Genomic DNA, 20471 nt, shown 5'->3' on the forward strand with positions numbered 1-20471 from the left:
GTGTTGGCCCCTTCAAGAGAGGGCTGGAGGGAAAAGGAAAAGGGAGAATGTGTGTCTCCTTTACATTTTTTGAGGTTATATCTGAAAGTACCTCCTTCTATCCCATTTGCCAATATTAGAGAAAAGGACAAGGTAGCAGCTCTCTCCGGAAGAATAGCCAGGAGAAGAAAGCAAAAATGTGAAAGATCAGATTAAAACCTCTGAGGTTTTTGTTTTTGGTTTTGGTTTTGTAACCGTCACATTTTGGGGGAAAAGAAGAGATTATCTTTTGTGTCCCCCTTCCCTCCTCCTACCTCTGTTATGCTGAAATATACACAAAGAGATCTGAATTTTGGAATCAGAAGAACCAAAGTCTAGTCCCCATTCTGCAGTGGATTAGGATGTGATCTCAGGCAAGTCAGTTCTCCAATATAAATTGTGGAAAATAATCAGCCCCAAGAAGCTCGAGGAAGGTAATTCCAGCACACTGTACTAACATCAGGGAACAACAGGGAAGCCATATGCAGCAACTCTATTTGCATTACTCTTGGGAGCCTTTTTGTCAGTAGCTAGGTTGACAGACATGCTCCTCCTTTTATTTCTTCTCCCCATGTCATTTCCTCTTGTAACACATAAAAACAGAGTGAAGCCCGAAGTCCTACAAGGCTCCTGTGGTTACCCCTCTCTGTATGTCCTGCCACTCCTTGTTCATTCTGCTCTGCCACTCTGGCCTCCTTGACGCCCTCTGTCTGTCACTCAGGCAGGTTCCCACCTACAGCCTTTGTGTCTGCTGCTCTCCTTGCCTGGAAGGTTCTTCCACAGATGGCTACAGGGCTCACTTGCTTCCTCAGAAGGTCTCTGTTCAGATGGCACACTAGAAAGTCTGTTGACCTTCCAGAGAGTGAAATGCTCCTGCCTCCACCAGTCTGTCTTTCAGCTCCAGCTTTTATATTTCTTAATGGTGTATATCACCTCCTACAGTGTTATATGTTCGTTTGTTCAGTGTGTCATTCTTCCATAGTGTAAGCTGCAGAGAAACGGATATCCCAGCACCAAAATGGAATCTGACATATGGGCTCTCAGTAAATATTTAGTGGAGAATGAGTAATTAACTGTTAGCACATCTCAACCTCTTAGAGGACATAAAGCTCTGGACTCCACTTCGTCCCCTTTCACTTCTCCACCTATTGCAGTTAGCATGCCCCACTGGCCTGCTGGCACAGCTCCGAGACCAGCGGCTACTTCCTAAATATCAGTAATCCTATGGAAACTGTGCAGGCCTTACTTTGTCTAACCTACCCACTACTGACCTCTCTCTTCTAATACCTACTATCTTGTTCTTGAGGCTTACTCCTCCCCCCTCCCCTTTTTTTAGGATTTTGTTTGTTTATTCATGAGAGACATAGGCAGAGGGAGAAGCAGGCTCCCTGCAGAGAGCCTGATGTGACTCAATCCCAGGACCCTGGGATCATGACATGAGCCAAAGGCAGATGCTCACCCACTGAACCACTCCGGTGCCCCGAGGCTTACTCCTGATGTCAGCTTTGCCTCGCCCTCTCCTGCCTCTGAGAGGTTCTCAGGTTCCTTTGCTGGGTGGGCTCTCTTCATCTATAGTGATTAATTTAATCACTTAAATTCTGGGATTCTCTGAAGATTTGGCCTGGGAAGTATTCTCTTCTGTCTCTACATAACCTATCACATTATCTTTATTTATTTTTTTTAAAGATTTATTTACTTATTTATTTATGACAGACATAGAGAGAGAAAGAGGCAGAGACACAGGCAGAGGGAGAAGCAGGCTCCATGCTGGGAGCCCGACGTGGGACTCGATCCCGGGTCTCCAGGATCACGCCCTGGGCCAAAGGCAGGAGCTAAACTGCTGAGCCACCCAGGGATCCCCCACATTATCTTTAGATGACATCACACACACATACAGACACACGTACACACATGTACACACTTGCATATCTCTTAATAGGATGTCTTATGATCAACCTAGTACTCAGCATGCCTAAAACTGAACACAGTCTCCCACCCTGTCCCAAGCTTACTCCTGTATCCCCAGCCTGAGACGTTAATGGCACAACCCTTCATCCAGTCATTCCACTTTATTCTTCTAAATGGTCTCTTGATCACTACTACATGCTCTTATAAAGATGAAGGTCTTACTATTTTGCCATTCTCAGTGTCATAATTGATTTCAAGCAGGGATCATCCATAGATGGTAAGGCAGTGAGGTAAGTGGTGCTTAGGGAACAGGGTTTTCACATGGTCTCAAAATGTTACCCCACTTATTACATAGTTACAAAGGAGGAAGTGCTGCTTTTAAGATGGAGACATCTCCTGTCACCTTTTATTTTATTTATTTATTTTTTAAAAAGATTTTATTTATTTATTCATGAGAGACACAGAGAGAGAGAGGTAGAGACACAGGCAGAGGGAGAAGCAGGCTTCACGCAGGGAGCCCGACGGGGGACTCGATCCTGGGTCCCCAGGATCACACCCTGGGCTGAAGCTGGTGCTAAACCACTGAGCCACCTGGACTGCCCTCCTGTCACCTTTTAAACTTTTAGCACCATCAGTGGTTGAGCAACATGGTATTATGTATCTCTTGATATTAAGAGGCACACATCACCAATGTAGTCTCCTTGCTAAAAGTATTTAACCTAAATCTAATCATGAGGAAACAAATTCAGAATATAGGACATTCTTTCTGCAAGACAGATGGCTTAGATACTTAGGTCAGTGTCACAAAAAAACAAAAAAGGCAAGAGGTAGTATTCTAGATTGTGACTGAAGGTACAGCAACCAAATGTGGTGCATGGTTCTCAATTAAATCTTGGATTGAGGGAGAAAATCTAAAAGACTATAAAGGACATTTTGGGAGGTAACTGAGGAAATTCAAATATGACTGTAAATTATATTATTGAATCAAAGTTAATTTTCTTAGGCGTGATAAAGGTATTTTTTTTCTGTAGGAGAATGTCCTTATTCTCAGGAAACATGCACTAAAGAATTTGAAGATTAAATGTCTTGATTGATATCTGCAACTTTCAACTGATTCTGTAAATAAAAATCGTGTGTGTGCGCACTTGCGTGTATGTGTGAAAGAAAACAAATATGAGTAAAAGATAACTGGTGGATCTAGGTCAGGGTTATAGGACTGTACATTATTTGTTCTTTCAGTGTATCTGTAGGTTTAATAGATTCAGAATTAAAAGGGGATGCAGGGAAGAGGGAGCATGTACGTAGAGACATGGGAGGTGAAATGATATGTGCCAATTACCAGCTTTGTTTCAGCTCATTTTATTTTTTCATATAAAACATCAAGTTAGAAGTACCCCACTTCCCCTCCATGCAGTCTGTTTATGTCACTCACTTGGTTAATGTGGTGGCTTCACATGGATCTCCGGATATAATTCTTAATAGCACTTGAAAAATATTGTGCCACTTTCTGCTGGCACCCTTGGTTTCTGATGAGAGATTTGCTGTCATTTTGTTTTCCTTCTGGCTGCTTTCATGTTTTTTCTTTGATTTTCAAAAGTTTAATTGTGATGTATCCTGATATGAATTTCTTTGGGTTTATCTTGTTTGGGATTTGCTTAGCTTTCGAATCTGTAGACTTAGGTCTCTTGTCAAATTTGGGAAGTTTTCAGCCACTTATTTTTTAAGTACTTTTTCAACTCACCTCTTTTCTTCTTCATCCAGGGCTTAGATGACATGATGTTAGTTAGATTTTTTTTGTGGGTAGGGGTGACCTTGTTATCACTGGGCCAATGTGGAAGTCCTGACTCTTCACCAGCCCTCCCCTGACATCAGCAGGGCAGGGAGGGGTGTCTTACTTCTCCTAGGTGGAGGTGTAAGTCCAGGTTCCCTGTTTGGTCTCCACTTATTCATTGGGTTGTGGGGGAGGGTATTTATTACTGACTTGAAAGCCCTACATGGCCTTCTTTGACACTTCTGGGCAGGGGTATTGGAGAGCTGTATTATAATAGCTTTGCAAGGATGGGGAGTCTAGGCCCCCCGGGGTTGGGGGGAGTGGGCCACTGTTTGTTGTAGTGTCTGTCTGGAATAGAACGATTATTGTCTAAAAGTTTTCTGTTTGGCTAGGTTGCCCTTTTTCTGGTCCTTTGGCTTGTGAGGGTAGATTTTGTTGGGGATTCTTTTGTCTGCCTGCATTGGCATTTCCAGATTGTTGGCTTCTTCAGCTCCAAGTGTGGAATATATGAGATAAAGAGGAAACTCAGGGAACTCACCACTGTGAGTACTTCAGGTCTCAGGGCTCCTAGCCAGTTTGCCTTTTTTCTCTTCATCTTTCAGAAGCTACTTATGTTTGTTTGTTTGCTTGTTTGTTTATTATTATTTTTATTAAGTAAACTCTACCCCCAATGTGGGGCTTGAACTCACAACCCTGAGATCAAGAGTCGCATGCTCCTTCAACTGAGCCAGCCAGGCACGACAGGAGGAATAGAGAACAGTTTATCTGCTTCATCTTCTCAGATGCAGAAGTCCTAGTAGTACATGAAGGGTCTTCATGGGCTGGCCTCTGCCTCCCCTCTAGCCTCATTGTCCCTGCATGACCTCCTCCTTGGACCTACCATATCAAACTACTTATAGCCCCCTGAACTTGTTGTACTCCTTCATACCTTCTTGCTCCTGCTCTTCCTTAGCCTCAGATGACCTCCCCACTGCTTTTCTTGTCTGTGATGTTTCTGTTTTGTCCATTTGGGTTTTCTTTGTGAAATCTACCTGGATAGTTGATATACTGTTTCCTGGGGCTGAATTTTGCCTCTTCTGTCCTATGTCATACTTTAAATTACCTCTATAATTGTACTTCCATCTTATATTGTAATTATTTGTCTTTTTCTCTAACCAGACCATGAACGGACTTTGAGGCCTGGGACTCTATTCTGTATATTCTTTTCCTCAGTGACTATCATAATAGTTACTTAAGAATTGTTTATTGGATAGATGGCTGGCTGGCTATATTTCTAATTTCCCACCTGGGTTATTAAGTGTGTTTATCCCCTCCTCCCTCAAACCCCCACCTATGTATCCACTGCGTATATGCCTGCTGCTTCTGCAGTGGAAAAAGAAACCCAGCAGGCTTGCCTGAAAACAGCTCTTCTCCGACTGTGGCACCCCATTGACTCCTGTTAGCTGTACTGTGTGTTCATAGCCTTTGAGTTCCTCTGAGTATAGACTTGGTGGTGAGCTTCTGGAAAAGTATCTTATTGAAGATGGGAACCATCATTTTTATTATGTCCGCACCTAATAAAGCAACATTCCGACCCAGACACTTAATAAATATTCCTAATGATATGAGGAAATGAGTTTTGATGGCTAATTGCTGTCATTCATTCCTTGCTGAGATGCATTTCCAGAAGTATTTTGTGAATCCCGAAAGACTTCCACTTGCCTACATATTTAAGTAAATCTGGGGCTGGTTTAACATCCCAAATTAATGCTATAGGTTAGTTTTTAAGGGTCCTTACAGTTACTTTCTAGTGCTAAATGAAATCATGACCTCTTGATCCCTGTGTTCCTACATTGTTGGCCACAAAGCTCAGTAGACACACTGAGCATAGCATTGAACTCTCCTTTGGAAGCTGATGGCAGTATATATTTTTTAAGAATTAAAACCATTTTTCTCTTTTTAGTTCACAAGGAGCTCATTTAATTAAGGCAGCAAACATGTAAGGGAAGAAAGAAAATGGGTATTGGGGAGAGCGAACAGAATATAAATTGGTGGTTACAGCCAACAAGGGGCGAGACCCACATCTAGAACTGAAACTGTGATTAAGAACGTCACACCTCTTAGCCACTTCTGTTCATTTGATTTCCGTGAGGAGCTTAGTTATTTTTCCTTTCGGTGTGCTGCACACTTCCCTTTGTGCACACAAAGCAGTCCAAGTGTTCCAGTGGAATCAGCTTCCAGAGGGCGAGAGTAAAGGGTCAAGAGCTGCCCTCCCATCCTAAACATGGATATGCTTACAAACAGCATGCACAGATCTTGGGTGTGCATCGGTATTAGGGGCTTCTCTCTCTCAAAGACTGCCTTCTAGGAGTTCCTAGGGAAATGAAATTTCTGAGTAACATCATGGCTCTTGTGGGAAAGCCATTAAGATAGTAAGGAGCAAAAAAAAAAAAAAAAAAAAAAAAAGATAGTAAGGAGCAGGGCAATGGAGGTCCAAGATGAATGTAGCCCTCCTCATCGGACACACATTTATGGGTTAGCTTTGAGTCTTTTAGGGTTTTTCCACAGCAGCAGCCTAAACTTTAAAAACTATTTTATGCTTTGTTGCATTTGCTTGTGAAGCCTGAGGTGATTTGGACTACACACTGCATCTCGCTCAACAAGGAAGCCCAGGGCTTACCTTTATCGCTCCTGCATCTCTTTCAGTAGGTTCTCCTCCACTGCTATGGCTTACAGCACAGCTGGCTGGCTGTACGTTGGAATGCTGTCTGTACCCCAAGCCCCAGCGCACTGACGGTCCTGGCTGCCCCAACTCCAGTTTCTCCCCACAGAAGCCCGAGGAGCACCTAACAGGAGGGCCATTGGAAATAGCTATAGAAGTTGCTGAACTTGTGCTTGGAGAGCTTGGTTAGCAGTGGGACAGTAGCACAGCGAGGGGGCTATTCACGGTCTGGGAGAAACCATCCCCTTTGTTAGAAGGTTGAGAGCAGAGAAGAGAGGGGAGACAGAACTTGCCCTAAACTGAGGCCTGCCACTCTATGATAGTGAGCTTTCAGGTTACTGCGGTGTTAGCTTCACCACATATTAAATTAGAAGAAGGGTCCCCATGTGGTGGGTTGGTAAGAGGATTCAGTGCAATTGTAATGTTGTTATAAAATGAAATCGTCTTGGGAATTGGTAATTACTGTCTTAAATTCTTTTCTTGGTCCTCATTTCTGGTTCTCTTGATCAGGCCTTGAGATCTGATGGGTTCCTCCGATCTCTTATTCCCCTCCTGCTTGTTTCCTAGTGTCGGTGCTAAAGCTGCGCCCCACGGTGAGCCCCGGATTTCAAACCACAGCTTTCTGTGCCTGCGGTCACTTTGAACCCCTCCTCACACGTCTTGTGCTCAGTGCTGTGGTTGAGCTGACCTTTCCAGTTGCCTACACCCAGCCCTCTGTCCAAGCAGTATATGTAATTGCATTGCCTACCCATTCACTAGGGACATCCCTCTCTGCTTTTTGAAGAAGTTAAGAAATCAACCCAGAGGAATGGGAAGAAGGTCTGACTTGAGGGTGAGATAGAGTGAGGTTGTAATCTTAACTCTGCCACTTGCTGGCCTTTCCTGCCCTCTTGAGCCTGTCTTTATCTGTAAATTGGAGTATTACCTACCACATGGGATCATTAGAAATAATAAATCAGATAATATGTTTAAAATATCTGGAACAGTGCCAGTCACATAAGTAGGCACTCCATAAATATTAATCTCTTCCTTACCAAACAGGAAGTCATCTATGCGACAGTCAGTTCTCTTTCCTCTTCACCCGTTAGTGCTGCATCATCCTTGATAGACTCCCCTTCCATCTAGGAATTTTGTGCTTTGCAAGTTGTTTTTCCAAAAATTGGATTTGTGCATTACCCCTTAGGATAGCCGATAAAGATTGTTGAGGCAGCCAACGAGCCCAGGTTTTAGATAGATCATCTGTGACTGTGGTACCAAAACTAGCAGACATGTGTGGGAATCGAACCCATGATTCAGCTACGCCACTGCATTTGGTGACAACAGCACTTCAAGGTCGTCTGTGTGTGCACCACTTGCTTCAGAGCCTTCCACTTCCATTTGACTCTCACAAGAGTCCTGAGAGGCAGGCAGATTCTCACTTTACAGAAGAAGAAAATGAGACCCAGAAAGCAATCCCCTGTGTCACACTAGTAGTGATCGGTTGAACCCAGGTAAAGACCACAAATGCTTTGATTTTTCTATCCAGGACTTCTGTGAAGTTTTGAACCCAGATGAGAACCAAAATTCTGGCCATTCAGGTGAAAGTTTAGAAAGTTTAGAGTTCCACCACAGAACCCTCCACTTTCCTGGCACTAGTGTACACCTTGTGTGTCCATTTCTTACAGAATATTCATTGATTCATTGAATGAATTACATGCTGGGTACTGTAGGCAGTAGGGGGATGCTCAGAAACAAAGGAAAGTCATGCCCTGCTGGAGCATGTCCTAATGGTGGGAGGCTGACAGCCAGTTGGAAACAGTGTCTGCTGGTGGTGAGTGCTAGGCCTAGGAGTGAGGCAGAAAGGAAGCTGGAGGGGGGGGGGGGCGGGGCAGACACTGTGAGTTTTTGCTTTGATTCTTTGTACTCACTGTCTCATCCGTGTGATAAGCTCTCAGAGTGATCCATCACAGCCGTGTATTCCCAGATTCTGGGATATCAGGGCTTTGGGAGACTGGTTCTGGAGTTGAACCAGCTTTACCCAGGAGAGGCAGATGCAGGAGCTGTCCACTTACCACTAAATTGCCCGAGACCTCCCCAGCTGAGAGCTGGGCTAGCCTGCACAGTGCCGGGATTGCTCTGGTAGGTGGGGAGGAAGGCTGTGCTGGTTCTTCTTAGAGATTATTTGTTAAATCTAGGGCTCCCCCTGCTGTTAGAAGATGGGGTGGGCTCTCAAAGGATCTTTTTAAATGATCCATTTTTATGAAATGTTTGTTTTTTAAATAAGTACTGCTGGGACATTTAGATCTTTCTTCTGGGACTGTTGTTGCTGAGACCCAGCCCCCAGGAGCGGGATGGGAGAGGAAGCAAAAAAGCCCAGGCAGGATAAGGTCATATCTGTGCTCTCGCTACTTTTAGCTTCTGCCCTGTGCTCCTACTACAGCCAGCAGCCTAGCAAAAGTTATCTCCACACACAGTTTCACAGCTGTTCTGAAATTCAGGGCAGCAGAAGTGAAACTGACCTTGTCTTGTAAATTTCTCTTATTGCTGTTGTTCCTTACTTGTTGGGAGTCAAGCCTTTCCCCCTCTCACCCTCATGGTTTCCCAACTCCTCCTTTGTCTTTATAGACAAGTGTTTGACAAAAAAAACTGTCTTCATTGTGCCACATTTGAGGAGATTTGGTTCTGGTTTGGTCATCTGCTGAGTGGAGATCTGTGGTCTGTGTAGTGGATTTCAGGGGCGGCAATGAGCCCTTCTGTCAGCTGCTGGTGGTGTGCCCCCGGCCAGCCATACAATCACCATGAAGTTCTTTTAGTCCTCAGAGATGAAATTCAAGGTGGTTTTAGCAGTGCTATATCAGCTCAAGTGAAGAAGGAAATGGCACCTATGCAGACATATGTCTTTAAGTTACATTCCATTCCAGTGGCTTAGTAGGTTAGGCGTCTGCCTTCAGTGATGATCCTGGGGTCCTGGGACTGAGCCCCGCTTTGGGCTCCCACTCCTCCCTGCTCATGCCCTCTCCTGCTCTATCTCTGTCTCTGTCTCTCTCTCTCAAATGAATAAATAAAATCTTTTTTTAAAAAAGTTCTATTGTTTGTGCACTTTATAGAGCCAAGCTTAGACAGTGACTGTTCACATTAGGAAAAAAGTAACCACAACTATTTTAATGGGATAGCTGAACCATAAAGATACGTGCTTACTCAGGTGCCGTGTTCTTCACTTCCACTGATTAATATTGCTAAAATTAACTTGAATAAAAATGCCTTGTCCACTGTAAATTGTAGTTGTACACATGATGCTTCATAAAAGTAATTCTTTTGTGATTTCATTTTTTTTTTCCCAACAGCTTTGAAAAGTCCAGCTGCATTTCATGAACAGAGAAGGAGCTTGGAGCGGGCCAGGGTAAGGCTTTTCTTCCCCGAGGGCCTCCAGAGCCCAGTGTATTGCTGGTGTATTCCTTCCAGGGTAGTGGAAGGGGCTAGCCCTGGGGCCAACCCACACCTCGGTTCCAGAAACAAAGCGCTGCCTTTTTCTGTTCCGTCCCTACCCTAGCCGTCTTGCAGCATGATGTGAAATGTGATCAGAGTTTCTCCTTTACTGCATTTAAGAGTATGTGATGATCAGCAGTCCTCTCCTCTGTTGCTTTGGAGATCGCTGGTATTTTCTCATCTTTGATTCCATTTAACCTTTGGTAGATGTTAGGACACAGACACCAGCCATGGAAAAGCTTGCTGAGGGCTGGTTTTCCAAGTCCATGGCTGCACTGCCCAGGTTTCTCCAGGATGAGCATTCCGAAGGGCAGGAAGCCTCACCAGTCTCCATGTGCCGTGAGTGGCCAGTGTCCACTCGAGGCTATGGATGCAGAAGCTGGGCCCCCAGTTCGTGCTACAGCACCTGGCCTGCTGCCTCGTCCCCCCTTGGTTTCAGTTCCCTCAGGGGCCTCAGGGGGATATTCTGCTGCCCAGTGTGGGCAGATATGAGGAAGTCTCCAGAACGTGCTTCCCCTCCGCCCCCTTTACTTTTTTCTTTCACATAAAAGACAAGGAAAGGGAACCTCCCCAGTAGAGGACCATATAGGGCGAGGCTCCTTAAGACACATACAGCTCTTTTAGAGACTGAAATATTTACCTCTAAGACTTTTTACCATCTTTCTTATTTTATTTTTAAAAAATTTCTAAGGAAAATTATGATCAATTCTTAGAGTGAGTGGGAAGAATGAGATCATGGACACCAGAACCCAAAGCAGTAACAAAGTACACTGTTGTAGTTCCTGGGAAGAGTGGGGAAGACAACGGGGCAGGGGTGGCGTTGCCCGGGTGCCCAACCCAGTTGTAAGACTTGGTGCTATTACCTGTACTGCTTCTCAAGTAGGCAAGGAGCTAATTGGAGCTAATTAGAACTGTGGTTACTAGTACTTCCATATGCAGAGTGACATTATCTTGTTTATCCTTACCTCAACTTTTGTGAGATAGGTGTTCTTCTCTTCATTTCTTAGATGCAGCCAAGAGAGGTTAATTAAGATGTCCAGCTAGTAAGTGGCAAAGCTAGGACACAGACCTTGGTTGTATTTCCTTAAGTAGCACTGCATTCTAGCTTGTCCTTCACCACCGTTCAGAATGGCAGGTGGCTTAGAAAATATGCTTTGCTCTGTTGCCCATGAAGTCTTGTTGTGTCTGACACACCTGTTCTACCATCTTCTATAGCAGCCACGGCAGGACCCTTGCCCTCTGTAGATGGGGCAGAGTGATAGAGCCATCTCCTGGAGAGCTCCGTGCTACCCCAGGGCTGGTGCAGAGCTACCCAGTCAGCACCGAGGCAGTTGGCGAGCACCAGGGCTTTCCTTTCCCACATGCGGTGTGCTCTGGTTTTTTCTACTAGAGTTTTCTTCTAGAGTTGTCTACTCTACTCTGGTCTTCCTTGTCCTATCCTGTCCTGTGCTGGTTTTGACCTACCAATGGTCTCAACCTGTTGTTTGAAAAGTTCTGGTGCATGGGTTAAGAGCACAGACTCTTGGGCCACCTGGGCATTTATAAGACAAGAGCCAGGCAGGGGGCTGGCGTTGAAACTGGTGAGTGGTTTAGTTCACCTGGAGTCTCAGAAATGCAGAAACGAGGGCATTGGACCTGAAGGAACTACAGCTATGACACCATGTATCAGAATTAGTATTCCTCTTGGCAGCCATTCATACTGAATGGAAAATGCTCATGAGATCATACAGTGTTCCAGTTTTTGAACAAGATATAAAATTATATTCACTATGATTACAACTCTGCAAAATTAGACTCTTCTGTGTGGAAGAATGATTAGAAATATCCCAAAATACAGTGGGTGATTAAAATTTTTTATTATTATTTTACTTTGTGATTTTTCTAAGTTTTGTTTGTTGAACACGTATTACTTTTATGATAGTACAAGTAATTTTTAAGAAATATATTAGTAGTTCAGCCTCAGAGAGACAAATAATCTTGACTGATGGTGGGGGGGTTGCCCTAGGCAGGTGCGTTGGAAGTAGATGCAGCCCCCCAGACCTCCACTAGCCTCAGAATCCTGCAGGCTCCAGGCTGAGATGTCAGGGTGGGGGCTACAAAGATTCCATAACTTGTGTCCTGGATTTGAGATCCTCTTGGTGTGTTTTTTTTCTGTAGACAGAGGACTATCTGAAACGGAAGATTCGTTCCCGGCCGGAGAGATCGGAACTGGTCAGGATGCATATTTTGGAAGGTGTGTTATAGTTTGGAAATGGTTCCTCCCCTTGCCCTCACTGTTTCTACTGTGCATTACCCACATTTCTTCTTCCCTCTTTCTTATCACTCCCATTTCTGTTGACAGTGGGTAAGTCAAGCCTTAGCACAGCAAAACAGCAGCCCTGTGATAGCCACCTTGGTTCTGGGAATTCCCAAAGCAGCACAACCCCATTCTCTCTGGTTGGCTTGTCCTCTTCTCCTCTGGCCATCTGGTGGCCCCAGATCTTGTCATCCCTTGGTATGAAAGTCCTTTTTCCAGAATTTTCTAAAAGTGCAGTTATTTTCTATTTTCATTCACTGTTCATTCCCATATTCATTCAGCATTCATGTGAGCACCTGTGACACGCAAGTAAGCTCATCATAGATGTGCTCCACCTGACCCCCGCACACCCTTCTGTCCACATTCTACCAAAGGGATGGTTTTGGCTGCTGAAAGCAGTGTGAATCTCTCTACATTTTGTTGTTGTTTTTAGTTTTGAGTCACCTTTGAGCCAGGAAGAGAACTTCCTCAGTCTGAGCCCCGCATCATATAGACAGAGACACCGAGACCCAGAGCAGGGGCTGAATTGCCTTCATAACCCAGAAAGCTTGAGGGAGGGCAGGGCATGCTCCATTGTCTACTACACTTTCCACTCTGTAGCTCCCTGTGTTTGGTGACCTTTGCTTGACGGGCCCACACTCTGCAGTCAGGGGCTCCTTCTTATGTCCTGTAGAACTTAAGGCTGGGCCACTCTTCTCTGCCTGGGACACTCTCTGCATCCTGATGGCTTCTGCTCCTTCCTCAGAGGGAAGGAGAGCTGCACTGTAGTTCCCAGGGTAGAGCTAGGTCCATTCCTACATCCTCCTGCACTCCATTCTCTCCCACGGGCAGAGACCTCGGCCGAGCCTTCCCTCCAGGCCAAGCAGCTGAAGCTGAAGAGAGCCAGACTGGCCGATGACCTCAATGAGAAGATTGCACAGAGGCCAGGCCCCATGGAGCTGGTTGAGAAGAACATTCTACCTGTGGAGTCCAGCTTGAAAGAAGCTATCATTGGTGAGGAGGGCCAGGCACCCTGTGTGGCCACAGCAGGCCAAATGCAGAAGGAAGGGGCTCTAGTCTTCTTGCTGCTTAACTTCCTGCTTTGACTTGGGGAACTGAGGTGCAGAGGGTGAGAGCCTGAGAAACAGGTTGTGTTAGCTTGGGACCGTGCCATTGGCCTCCGGGATCATGTCAGAATAACTGACTATATAACAGAAGGGCCTCTGTCCACTGTCTTCTCTGTATACTCAGAGGCTTGTTCCTCTCTCACGGGGTAGCTAGATGTTGGGATTAGTGTATGTGAACCTATCGAGGTGCCAAGAATTAGAAGTCTCTTCCTTACTGTTTATTAGTGAAATCTCTTCTTGGAGCCTGGCACTTTGCACAGATACTTAACAAATATTGATCGATCAGAGGTGTGCTAGGTGCTAGGACCATAGCCCTACAAAGCAGAGCAAGACCCTCGCCCTTATCGAGCTCACACCTCGGGACAGATACAGGCAGGTAAACAGCAGCAAGGCAAAGGCGAAAATTGTGCCAGAGGGAGCACCAGCTGCTTTGGGCACATGGAGGAGGGTTCCCAGCCCAGTCCTGATGGGGGGTGTTGTTGGGAGAGATGATGTTGAGGCTGCAGGAGGAGTAAGAATTAAAGTACTCATGGGGAGATAGGCACTGCAGGCTCCTGGAGGGGGAGAACAGCAGCCTGGGCGTGGAGCTAGAAGAGGGGATGTTGGGACAGGAGGTTGGAGGTGGGGAGAGTCCTGGACGTGCCAGGACCTTGTGTTCCATGGGCAGGTGTTTGGACATGATTCCTTTAGACTTTGGTAATTGGCAGCAAGAGGACGTGTCTTCTCGGCTACAGTGGACCTAAGACCTGGTTCCATACAAGGCTGTGCCTTCCTGCCCCTGGAAGATAGCCATTCCCTCAGGGGAGGAGGCTCAACTGCTCCCTCTATTAGAAGGAGTTAGATCTTCTGGGCCGGTCACCAGGGCGAACCACGGACTCAGAGCAGGCCAAGTTGGGCCATGAGGCCTGGGTCCAGGAGACTTTGGCTTTCCAAGGCCTCTGCGCTATGGACAGTGGTTTGACAGCGTAAGAGGCAGCCAGCGTGCTCTTAACAGCCCCTTTGTCATTTGGTGCCAGCAGCCCTCTTAGTTCACTATTCTGCCCTGGCATTCAGCCCCCCTCAGCTCAGTGTTCTGCGGCCCGATCCTCACCAGGTTCCACAGCAGCCCCTGATTTCAGGCCTATGTTTAGGCCAGGGACAGTTCTGGACTCTCCTGCCAGCCAAAATGCAAGAGTCAGCCTTGTGCTAGGCCCTTTGTGAAGTCCTGCAGCTTACAAAGATGAACAAAATATGACACTGTCCCCAAGGAATGACTGAAGAATGAGAGAAGACTGACTATGAACAGGCAATTTCTGAGTCTGGCTCCTGATCAGATGCCAGTGCTGTACAGTGAGAAGGACATGTCCTTCTGTACCTTCCCCATTTGACAAAGGTGGTCCCCAAATGTGTCATGCTGTCTGCCTCCCCAAGGACATTCCAGGCAGAGGGGACCACTTGGGCAGTGGCTTGGAGGTGTGGCAGAGCAAAGCTTGTTTGAGGACAGGGAGAAGCCTAGTTTGGTAAGCAGGTAATGACCATTAGTGACCTGAGAGAAAGGAGCATTTGCCAGCAAAAGCCAGATCATGCGGGTTGGGGAACGAGTAGGTGGGAAGGAAGTATTGACAGCAAGTGCAGGCCATTTGTTCAAGAAGTGAGTGGAGAAGAAAGAGGGAGGTAGTGGACTGTGAGAAATGCAGGTCTGTGGCTGAGAGGAAGGAGAGGAGGAGATGGGGGAATGGCATGGGGAGAGACTCAGGCCAGCTCTGAGGAGGAGGAGGAGAAGGAGTTGACCCTGGGTGTGGGGAGTATGGGGAGGGAGACGAGGTGGTCCTGAGCCCTGATAAAGATGGGCCTTACATAGGCTGACTTCCCACTGACTTCCCCACGGCCACTCAGCACACCACTGCCACCTCTGTGCTCACACACAGCCCCCTCCTCCAGGCCACCCTAAGTTGATCTGTAAGATTCATGTCAAGATCTGTCCTCCAAGAAGTCTTCCCTGAGCATCTCCTCAGAGTCTGTGTTTCCCTTGAGCAGAGGTGACTGGACCAAAATTAGAGGGCAGGGACCCTGTCTCTCCACAGCCTGCACCTGGCCACAATGGGGAGAGAAGTGGACTCTGCAGGGACCCTGGCCCACCCTGGTCTTGGGCTTCTCTAGTGTGGCCAGCCACTTGCTCTAGTTGGACTGCCCTCTCGGGTGGATCCAGAGCTCCTCCATCGTGGATTCCACCGTCCTGTGCCAGGTGCCTTGTGACTGCCTTCCATGGCATGTCTCCTTGCTGGGAGGAAGAGATGCTGGGAGAAATCTAGATGTGTCCGTGGCCCGAAGTACCCAGCAGTAATCGAGCTCCATGTCTCGCATGCGCCACATGCATGGCCGCTGCCAGAACAGATGTGAGGCAGTGTATGAGCCAGCCCTGCTGGGGGACAGGAGCCAGCCCAGCCATGGGCATTACTGGCCCCATCAGCACTTCTGGCTGGCAGAGGTTCGAGCTCAGGTATGTCTTTCCCTGGCTCCAGGGGAGGAGAGAGAGCCTCAGGTCGTGGCCTTGGAGAGGAAGAGTCTGCTGAGAGGGTTCCTAGTTTGTTCTTGTTCCCTATCCGAGGTCTTCCCAGCACAGCAAATTCCCCCAAGCTCGCCCCACAGCTCACCGCTGTGCTGTGACCCCTGCCTGGGTTCCTCCTGTGAGACCAGCAGACCGGGGCCGAACCTCTTCCCCTAGCAGTGCAGGGCAGGTGGTTGTGATGTGAATTTTTTTGAAATATCCTACTTGTCTTTGCTTCCCTTTGTGTCCTGGGATTTGCATTCTAGGGCTGTGCCCCTCCTGCTCCTCCCTCCCAGCCTGGCCCCAGCAGCCCTGGGAGCGCATGTGCTCAGGCCTCCAGGGCCCTGGCCATGTGGCTGGGCAGGCCACTTGGAGCCAGGCCACTTGGAACAGGCAGGATGGATTTTCTTTGAGGGGCTGATGCTGCCAGGTCTTGGGTCTCTGGGGGTCGCAGGCCGCTAAAAGGAAAGTCACCATACTTCCAGTAATCCTGTTCACCTGTCCGAGCAGGCGCATCTTTTCCAGAGGCCCTGAGCCTGACCCTGCCTTCAGAGGGTCAAGGCAGCCCAGGGGAGGAGCCGCGTTCTTGGGCTGTTGGTCCCTTTGAGCCTTCATTGCAGGCTCCACAAGGCCTCTGGGGGAAGAGGAGAGTTTTTTGCTACCACAGGATGGACATGAAGTGCCTTTAATAGCAGAGAAACATCCAGATGAGATGGAGGAGGCTGCAGGCTGCAGGGAGGGAGTGGAACTTGAGTCTCAGTATTGGACATGGTGTAGAGTCACAGGCAAGAGGGCGCTTTGACAACGTAGTAGCTGTGCTCTTCCTGCTGTTGTCTTGGGGTCGTGATGATTTTTCCTGGAGCTCTTTTGGAGGTCAGCAGCCAGTCTTTCTCACCTCACTGGGGTGGGGATGGGGGGCAGGCACCTACTGGCACAGGTGCCTAGGCTGGGGAGCACAGCACCTCTTCCCATTTGTGGGGTCTTGGAGGCAGAGTCTCACACCGGCTTTGACTTTCAGTGGGCCAGGTGAATTATCCGAAAGTAGCAGACAGCTCTTCCTTCGATGAGGACAGCAGTGATGCCTTATCCCCTGAGCAGCCTGCTAGCCATGAATCCCAGAGCTCCGTGCCATCACCCTTGGAAGCCCGAGTCAGCGAGCCACTACCCAGTGCCACCTCTGTATCCCCTACTCAGGTGAGCCCTCCCCTCTGGATGTTTTCCCACTCCCCCAGGGCACAAGACTTGCTGGAGCTACCCAGAGTGGGGTCTCATGGGCCAGGTGGGACTGGGAAGCTGGAGGATTGGAGGTAGGGGTTGCCCTAGCAGCTCCGGAGTTGGCTGCTTGAGTCCCAGTGGTGGGGAGGGTGGAGAGGTCAGCCACAGGCCCGTTTCAGCCTCACAGTGAGATCCCTGGGGCTTCCCGGCCTGTCCGCATCCACTTGGAACCAGCCACTTCTCCCGCATTGAGTTCAGTGGCTTGTTTCCTGCCCTTTGTGTCTCTGTATTCCAGTTCCCTCTGCTTGGCACCCCGGGGACTGCTCTTATCAACCCCCCTCATCTTTGCCCACCATTTGCCCCCCGACAGTGCCGGGGCTGGAGGAGGTGTCCACAGCGGCCTCTGGGGAGGGTGGGGCTGGAATGCACCTCCACCTGGTGTGTCTGCACCTCCTGGGGCAGCCAGACAGGGAGGCTGTCCTCACCCCCTCCTTCTCTCTCAGGTTGTGTCTCAACTCCCATTGGGCCCGGATTCCGGAGAAACACTTTTCCTGGCAGAGCAGCCTCCTCTGCCTCCCAGCCTCACCAATGGAACCACAGCTCCCCCGGCCAAGCCCACCCCGACACTCATTAAGGTACAGACCCCAGAGACTGCCCTCCCTCCCCTGCTGTGGGGCCCTCTGAACCCTGTGTGATTTTATTCTTGTTTTTGGTGGGGGACAGCTACAGGGAGTGGGGTGCATATCTCCTTCCTCTGCTCAGGGACCAGCAGAGGTCACTGAGGTAACGTGGGAGTTCCCTCTGTGCTCTCTGTGGACACTGGCTGTCACGCTCGCAGCCGCCACTTACGGAGCGCCATGAGCCAGGGTCTGGACTGGGTCTTCCTGGCTCTTCTTCCACCATCCCCCCTGAAAGCACAGCCAGCATAGCCCCCGGTCCACCATCCCCCCTGAAAGCACACCCAGCACAGCCCCTGGTCCACTGACACTCCTTGAGGCCATGGTAGCCTGTTCCATGAGTGATGAAACAGAAGTGAAGTGATGGGCCCAAGGTCACCCAGGGGCCACCTTGGGTATTTTCTTTTTTTAAGGTTGTAAGTAATCTCTACACCCAACATGGAGCTTGAACTTACAACTCCAAGACCAAGGCTGAGCCAGCCAGGTGCCCCTGGGCAGGTTTTGCTCTCCTCCTGCAGGCCCTGACCTAACCTGTCTGAGCGGCAAGGCTCACCACCTGTGAGATGCCCACTGGGGACCGCCGTGTGCAGATGCTGTGTGGGGCACTGAGGCTAATTAAGTGCAGGGCCCAAGAGCCAGGGCCCTGTCCTCCCTGCCCCACAGAGCTCCTGCCACCAGGGTCTCTGGGACTCAGCTCCCGACTGCCCACTGCTGCCTCTCCTCGCCAGTGCCCCTACACCTGCTGGGCGGATTCCCTTCCTTCCTGCCCCAGCTGCTCCTCTGTCTCCTCCTGTTGTCTGACCGTCTGCCCCTGACACAGACCCTGCCCTGACTGGGACCCCGTCCTGCTGCTGCTCACAGCCTGGGAGCCCTCCAGGTTCCCCTTCCCTTGCTCTGCCTCTGGCTGCTACCTCCCCGTGGGGCTCCTCTGCCCCCAGGGTTCCCCATTTGCACCATCTCTGCGAGGCCCTGAGGCCCTGCTACTGGCAGGAAATTTCAAGTTTTGTGGCTTCCTCATCCCATGGGAGGCAGTGAGCCCCTCCTCCCGGGGTCCCAGTGCCCTTCTGTGGTCTGTTCCTGGTTGGCCACAGATATCAAAGTTTTTCCCAAAAAAATCCTTCCTCAGATCTGGTCCTGGTTAGCACAACTGGTGCTACCTTTTGACCACTACAAATTTGAAAGAATAGTGTAAATATATCCGTGTACCCTTCCTCTTTTCCGGGTAATGCCTCAGTCCTTGTGGGCTGGCTCCCCAGTCCCCCAGCGCACTAAGCTGTGGGTCTGTATGACCCGATCTTTGTAAAGTCGCTGGTGTGGAGGGTGTGAGCTCCATCATCCAGCTGTTTTAACTTTGGCGTGTTCACTCTTTACTGGAGGTCATGGTAACATCTGCATTTGGTTGATTTTCTCTCCAGGCCAGAGACTCCTTTAAGTAAGAGGGGCTGCGTACAGCCCCCCACAGCCCATGCCCCCACCCCGGCAGCCTGTGGGCAATGTTGAGGCCGCTGCTTGTAGAGGAGTGCGGTCCGTCCCCAGCGAGCAGCAGCGGGAAGCGTGGAACTGGGCAGGGTGGAGGACGGGGTTTTCTGAGGAGCCCAACACTGCCCCCTGATGGCGCCCTGTGTATCCTGTGCCCTCAGCAAAGCCAACCCAAGTCTGCCAGTGAGAAGTCGCAGCGCAGCAAGAAAGCCAAGGAGCTGAAGCCAAAGGTGAAGAAGCTCAAGTATCACCAGTACATCCCCCCGGACCAAAAGCAGGACAAGGGGGCACCTCCCATGGACTCCTCCTATGCCAAGATCCTGCAGCAGCAGCAGCTCTTCCTCCAGCTCCAGATCCTCAACCAGCAGCAGCAGCAGCACTATAACTACCAGACCATCCTGCCCGCTCCGCCAAAGTAGGAGCCTGCCTCGGCACCACCCTGCCCATCCCCCCGCAGGCACCCTGTCCAGCCCATGCCAGGCCTGGTGTGGCTGAAGCCCAGATCTTTAAGGACCCTTTGGTCTGGATCCTCCTGCCCCACCCCCACCCCCATCTCTGCCCCGAGGGTGATACTGGCAGGGTGCTCATGTCTACCTTTTCTTTTCAGGCCATCAGGTGAGGCCCCAGGAAGCAGTGGGGCCCCCCCGATACGCAGCCTCTCGGCTCCCAGTAGCAGCTCCAGCTCGAGTGCTCCTGGGCCCAGTGGGCTGGCACGTCAGAACAGCACCTCACTGACTGGCAAGCCAGGAGCTCTGCCTGCCAACCTGGATGACATGAAGGTGGGTGGGTGCCCCTTCCCATTGGAGCACTGGGGCCACTGCCAACCTGACCTCCCATGGGGACTGGCCTAGTGTTTGGATGTAGGGAAAGCAGTGAGAGCAAGATGCACGGCTATGAAAGGCAGAGCAGAGCTCCAGACGCTGGTCTCCTCCAGCAGAGGCCCCTGGAACCTGCTCCAAGGCTGGCCTGGTCCCGCTCATCTGTGACATCTGCATCATCGTGGTCATTCCGGTGAACTCCATGGCCTTGGAGCCTGCCAGCCCCTTCATACAACTTCTCCCTTGAGCCTTTGCTGTGCAGCATGAGAAATAGGGAGTATCACCCCTGCTTAAGGATGAGCAAGTGGAGGGCAGCCCAGGTGGCTCAGCAGTTTAGCGCCGCCTTCAGCCCAGGGCGTGATCCTGGAGTCCTGGGATCGAGTCCCATGTCAGGCTCCCTGCAGGGAGCCTGTTTCTCCCTCTGCCTGTGTCTCTGCCTCTCTCTCTCTCTCATTAAAAAAAAAAAAAAAAAAAAAAGGATGAGTAAGCG

At 49.3% G+C, this 20471-nt stretch overlaps 1 protein-coding gene across 5 annotated transcripts in view; it reads left to right on the plus strand.

The window, feature by feature from the left end:
- Nucleotides 1-20471, plus strand: part of MRTFA (myocardin related transcription factor A) — a 198047-nt gene that overhangs the window by 169815 nt on the left and 7761 nt on the right. For all 5 annotated transcript variants that reach the window (XM_072843822.1, XM_072843821.1, XM_072843823.1 and 2 more), the window contains 7 exons: nt 9722-9777; nt 12021-12096; nt 12991-13152; nt 16811-16986; nt 17511-17642; nt 19325-19578; nt 19771-19942. In XM_072843822.1, the coding sequence (XP_072699923.1) occupies nt 9722-9777; nt 12021-12096; nt 12991-13152; nt 16811-16986; nt 17511-17642; nt 19325-19578; nt 19771-19942 (1028 nt within the window). The remainder of the gene's footprint in view (nt 1-9721; nt 9778-12020; nt 12097-12990; nt 13153-16810; nt 16987-17510; nt 17643-19324; nt 19579-19770; nt 19943-20471) is intronic.

Source organism: Canis lupus, chromosome 11 (genome assembly GCF_048164855.1).
Source record: "Canis lupus baileyi chromosome 11, mCanLup2.hap1, whole genome shotgun sequence".
Taxonomy (NCBI): domain Eukaryota; kingdom Metazoa; phylum Chordata; class Mammalia; order Carnivora; family Canidae; genus Canis; species Canis lupus.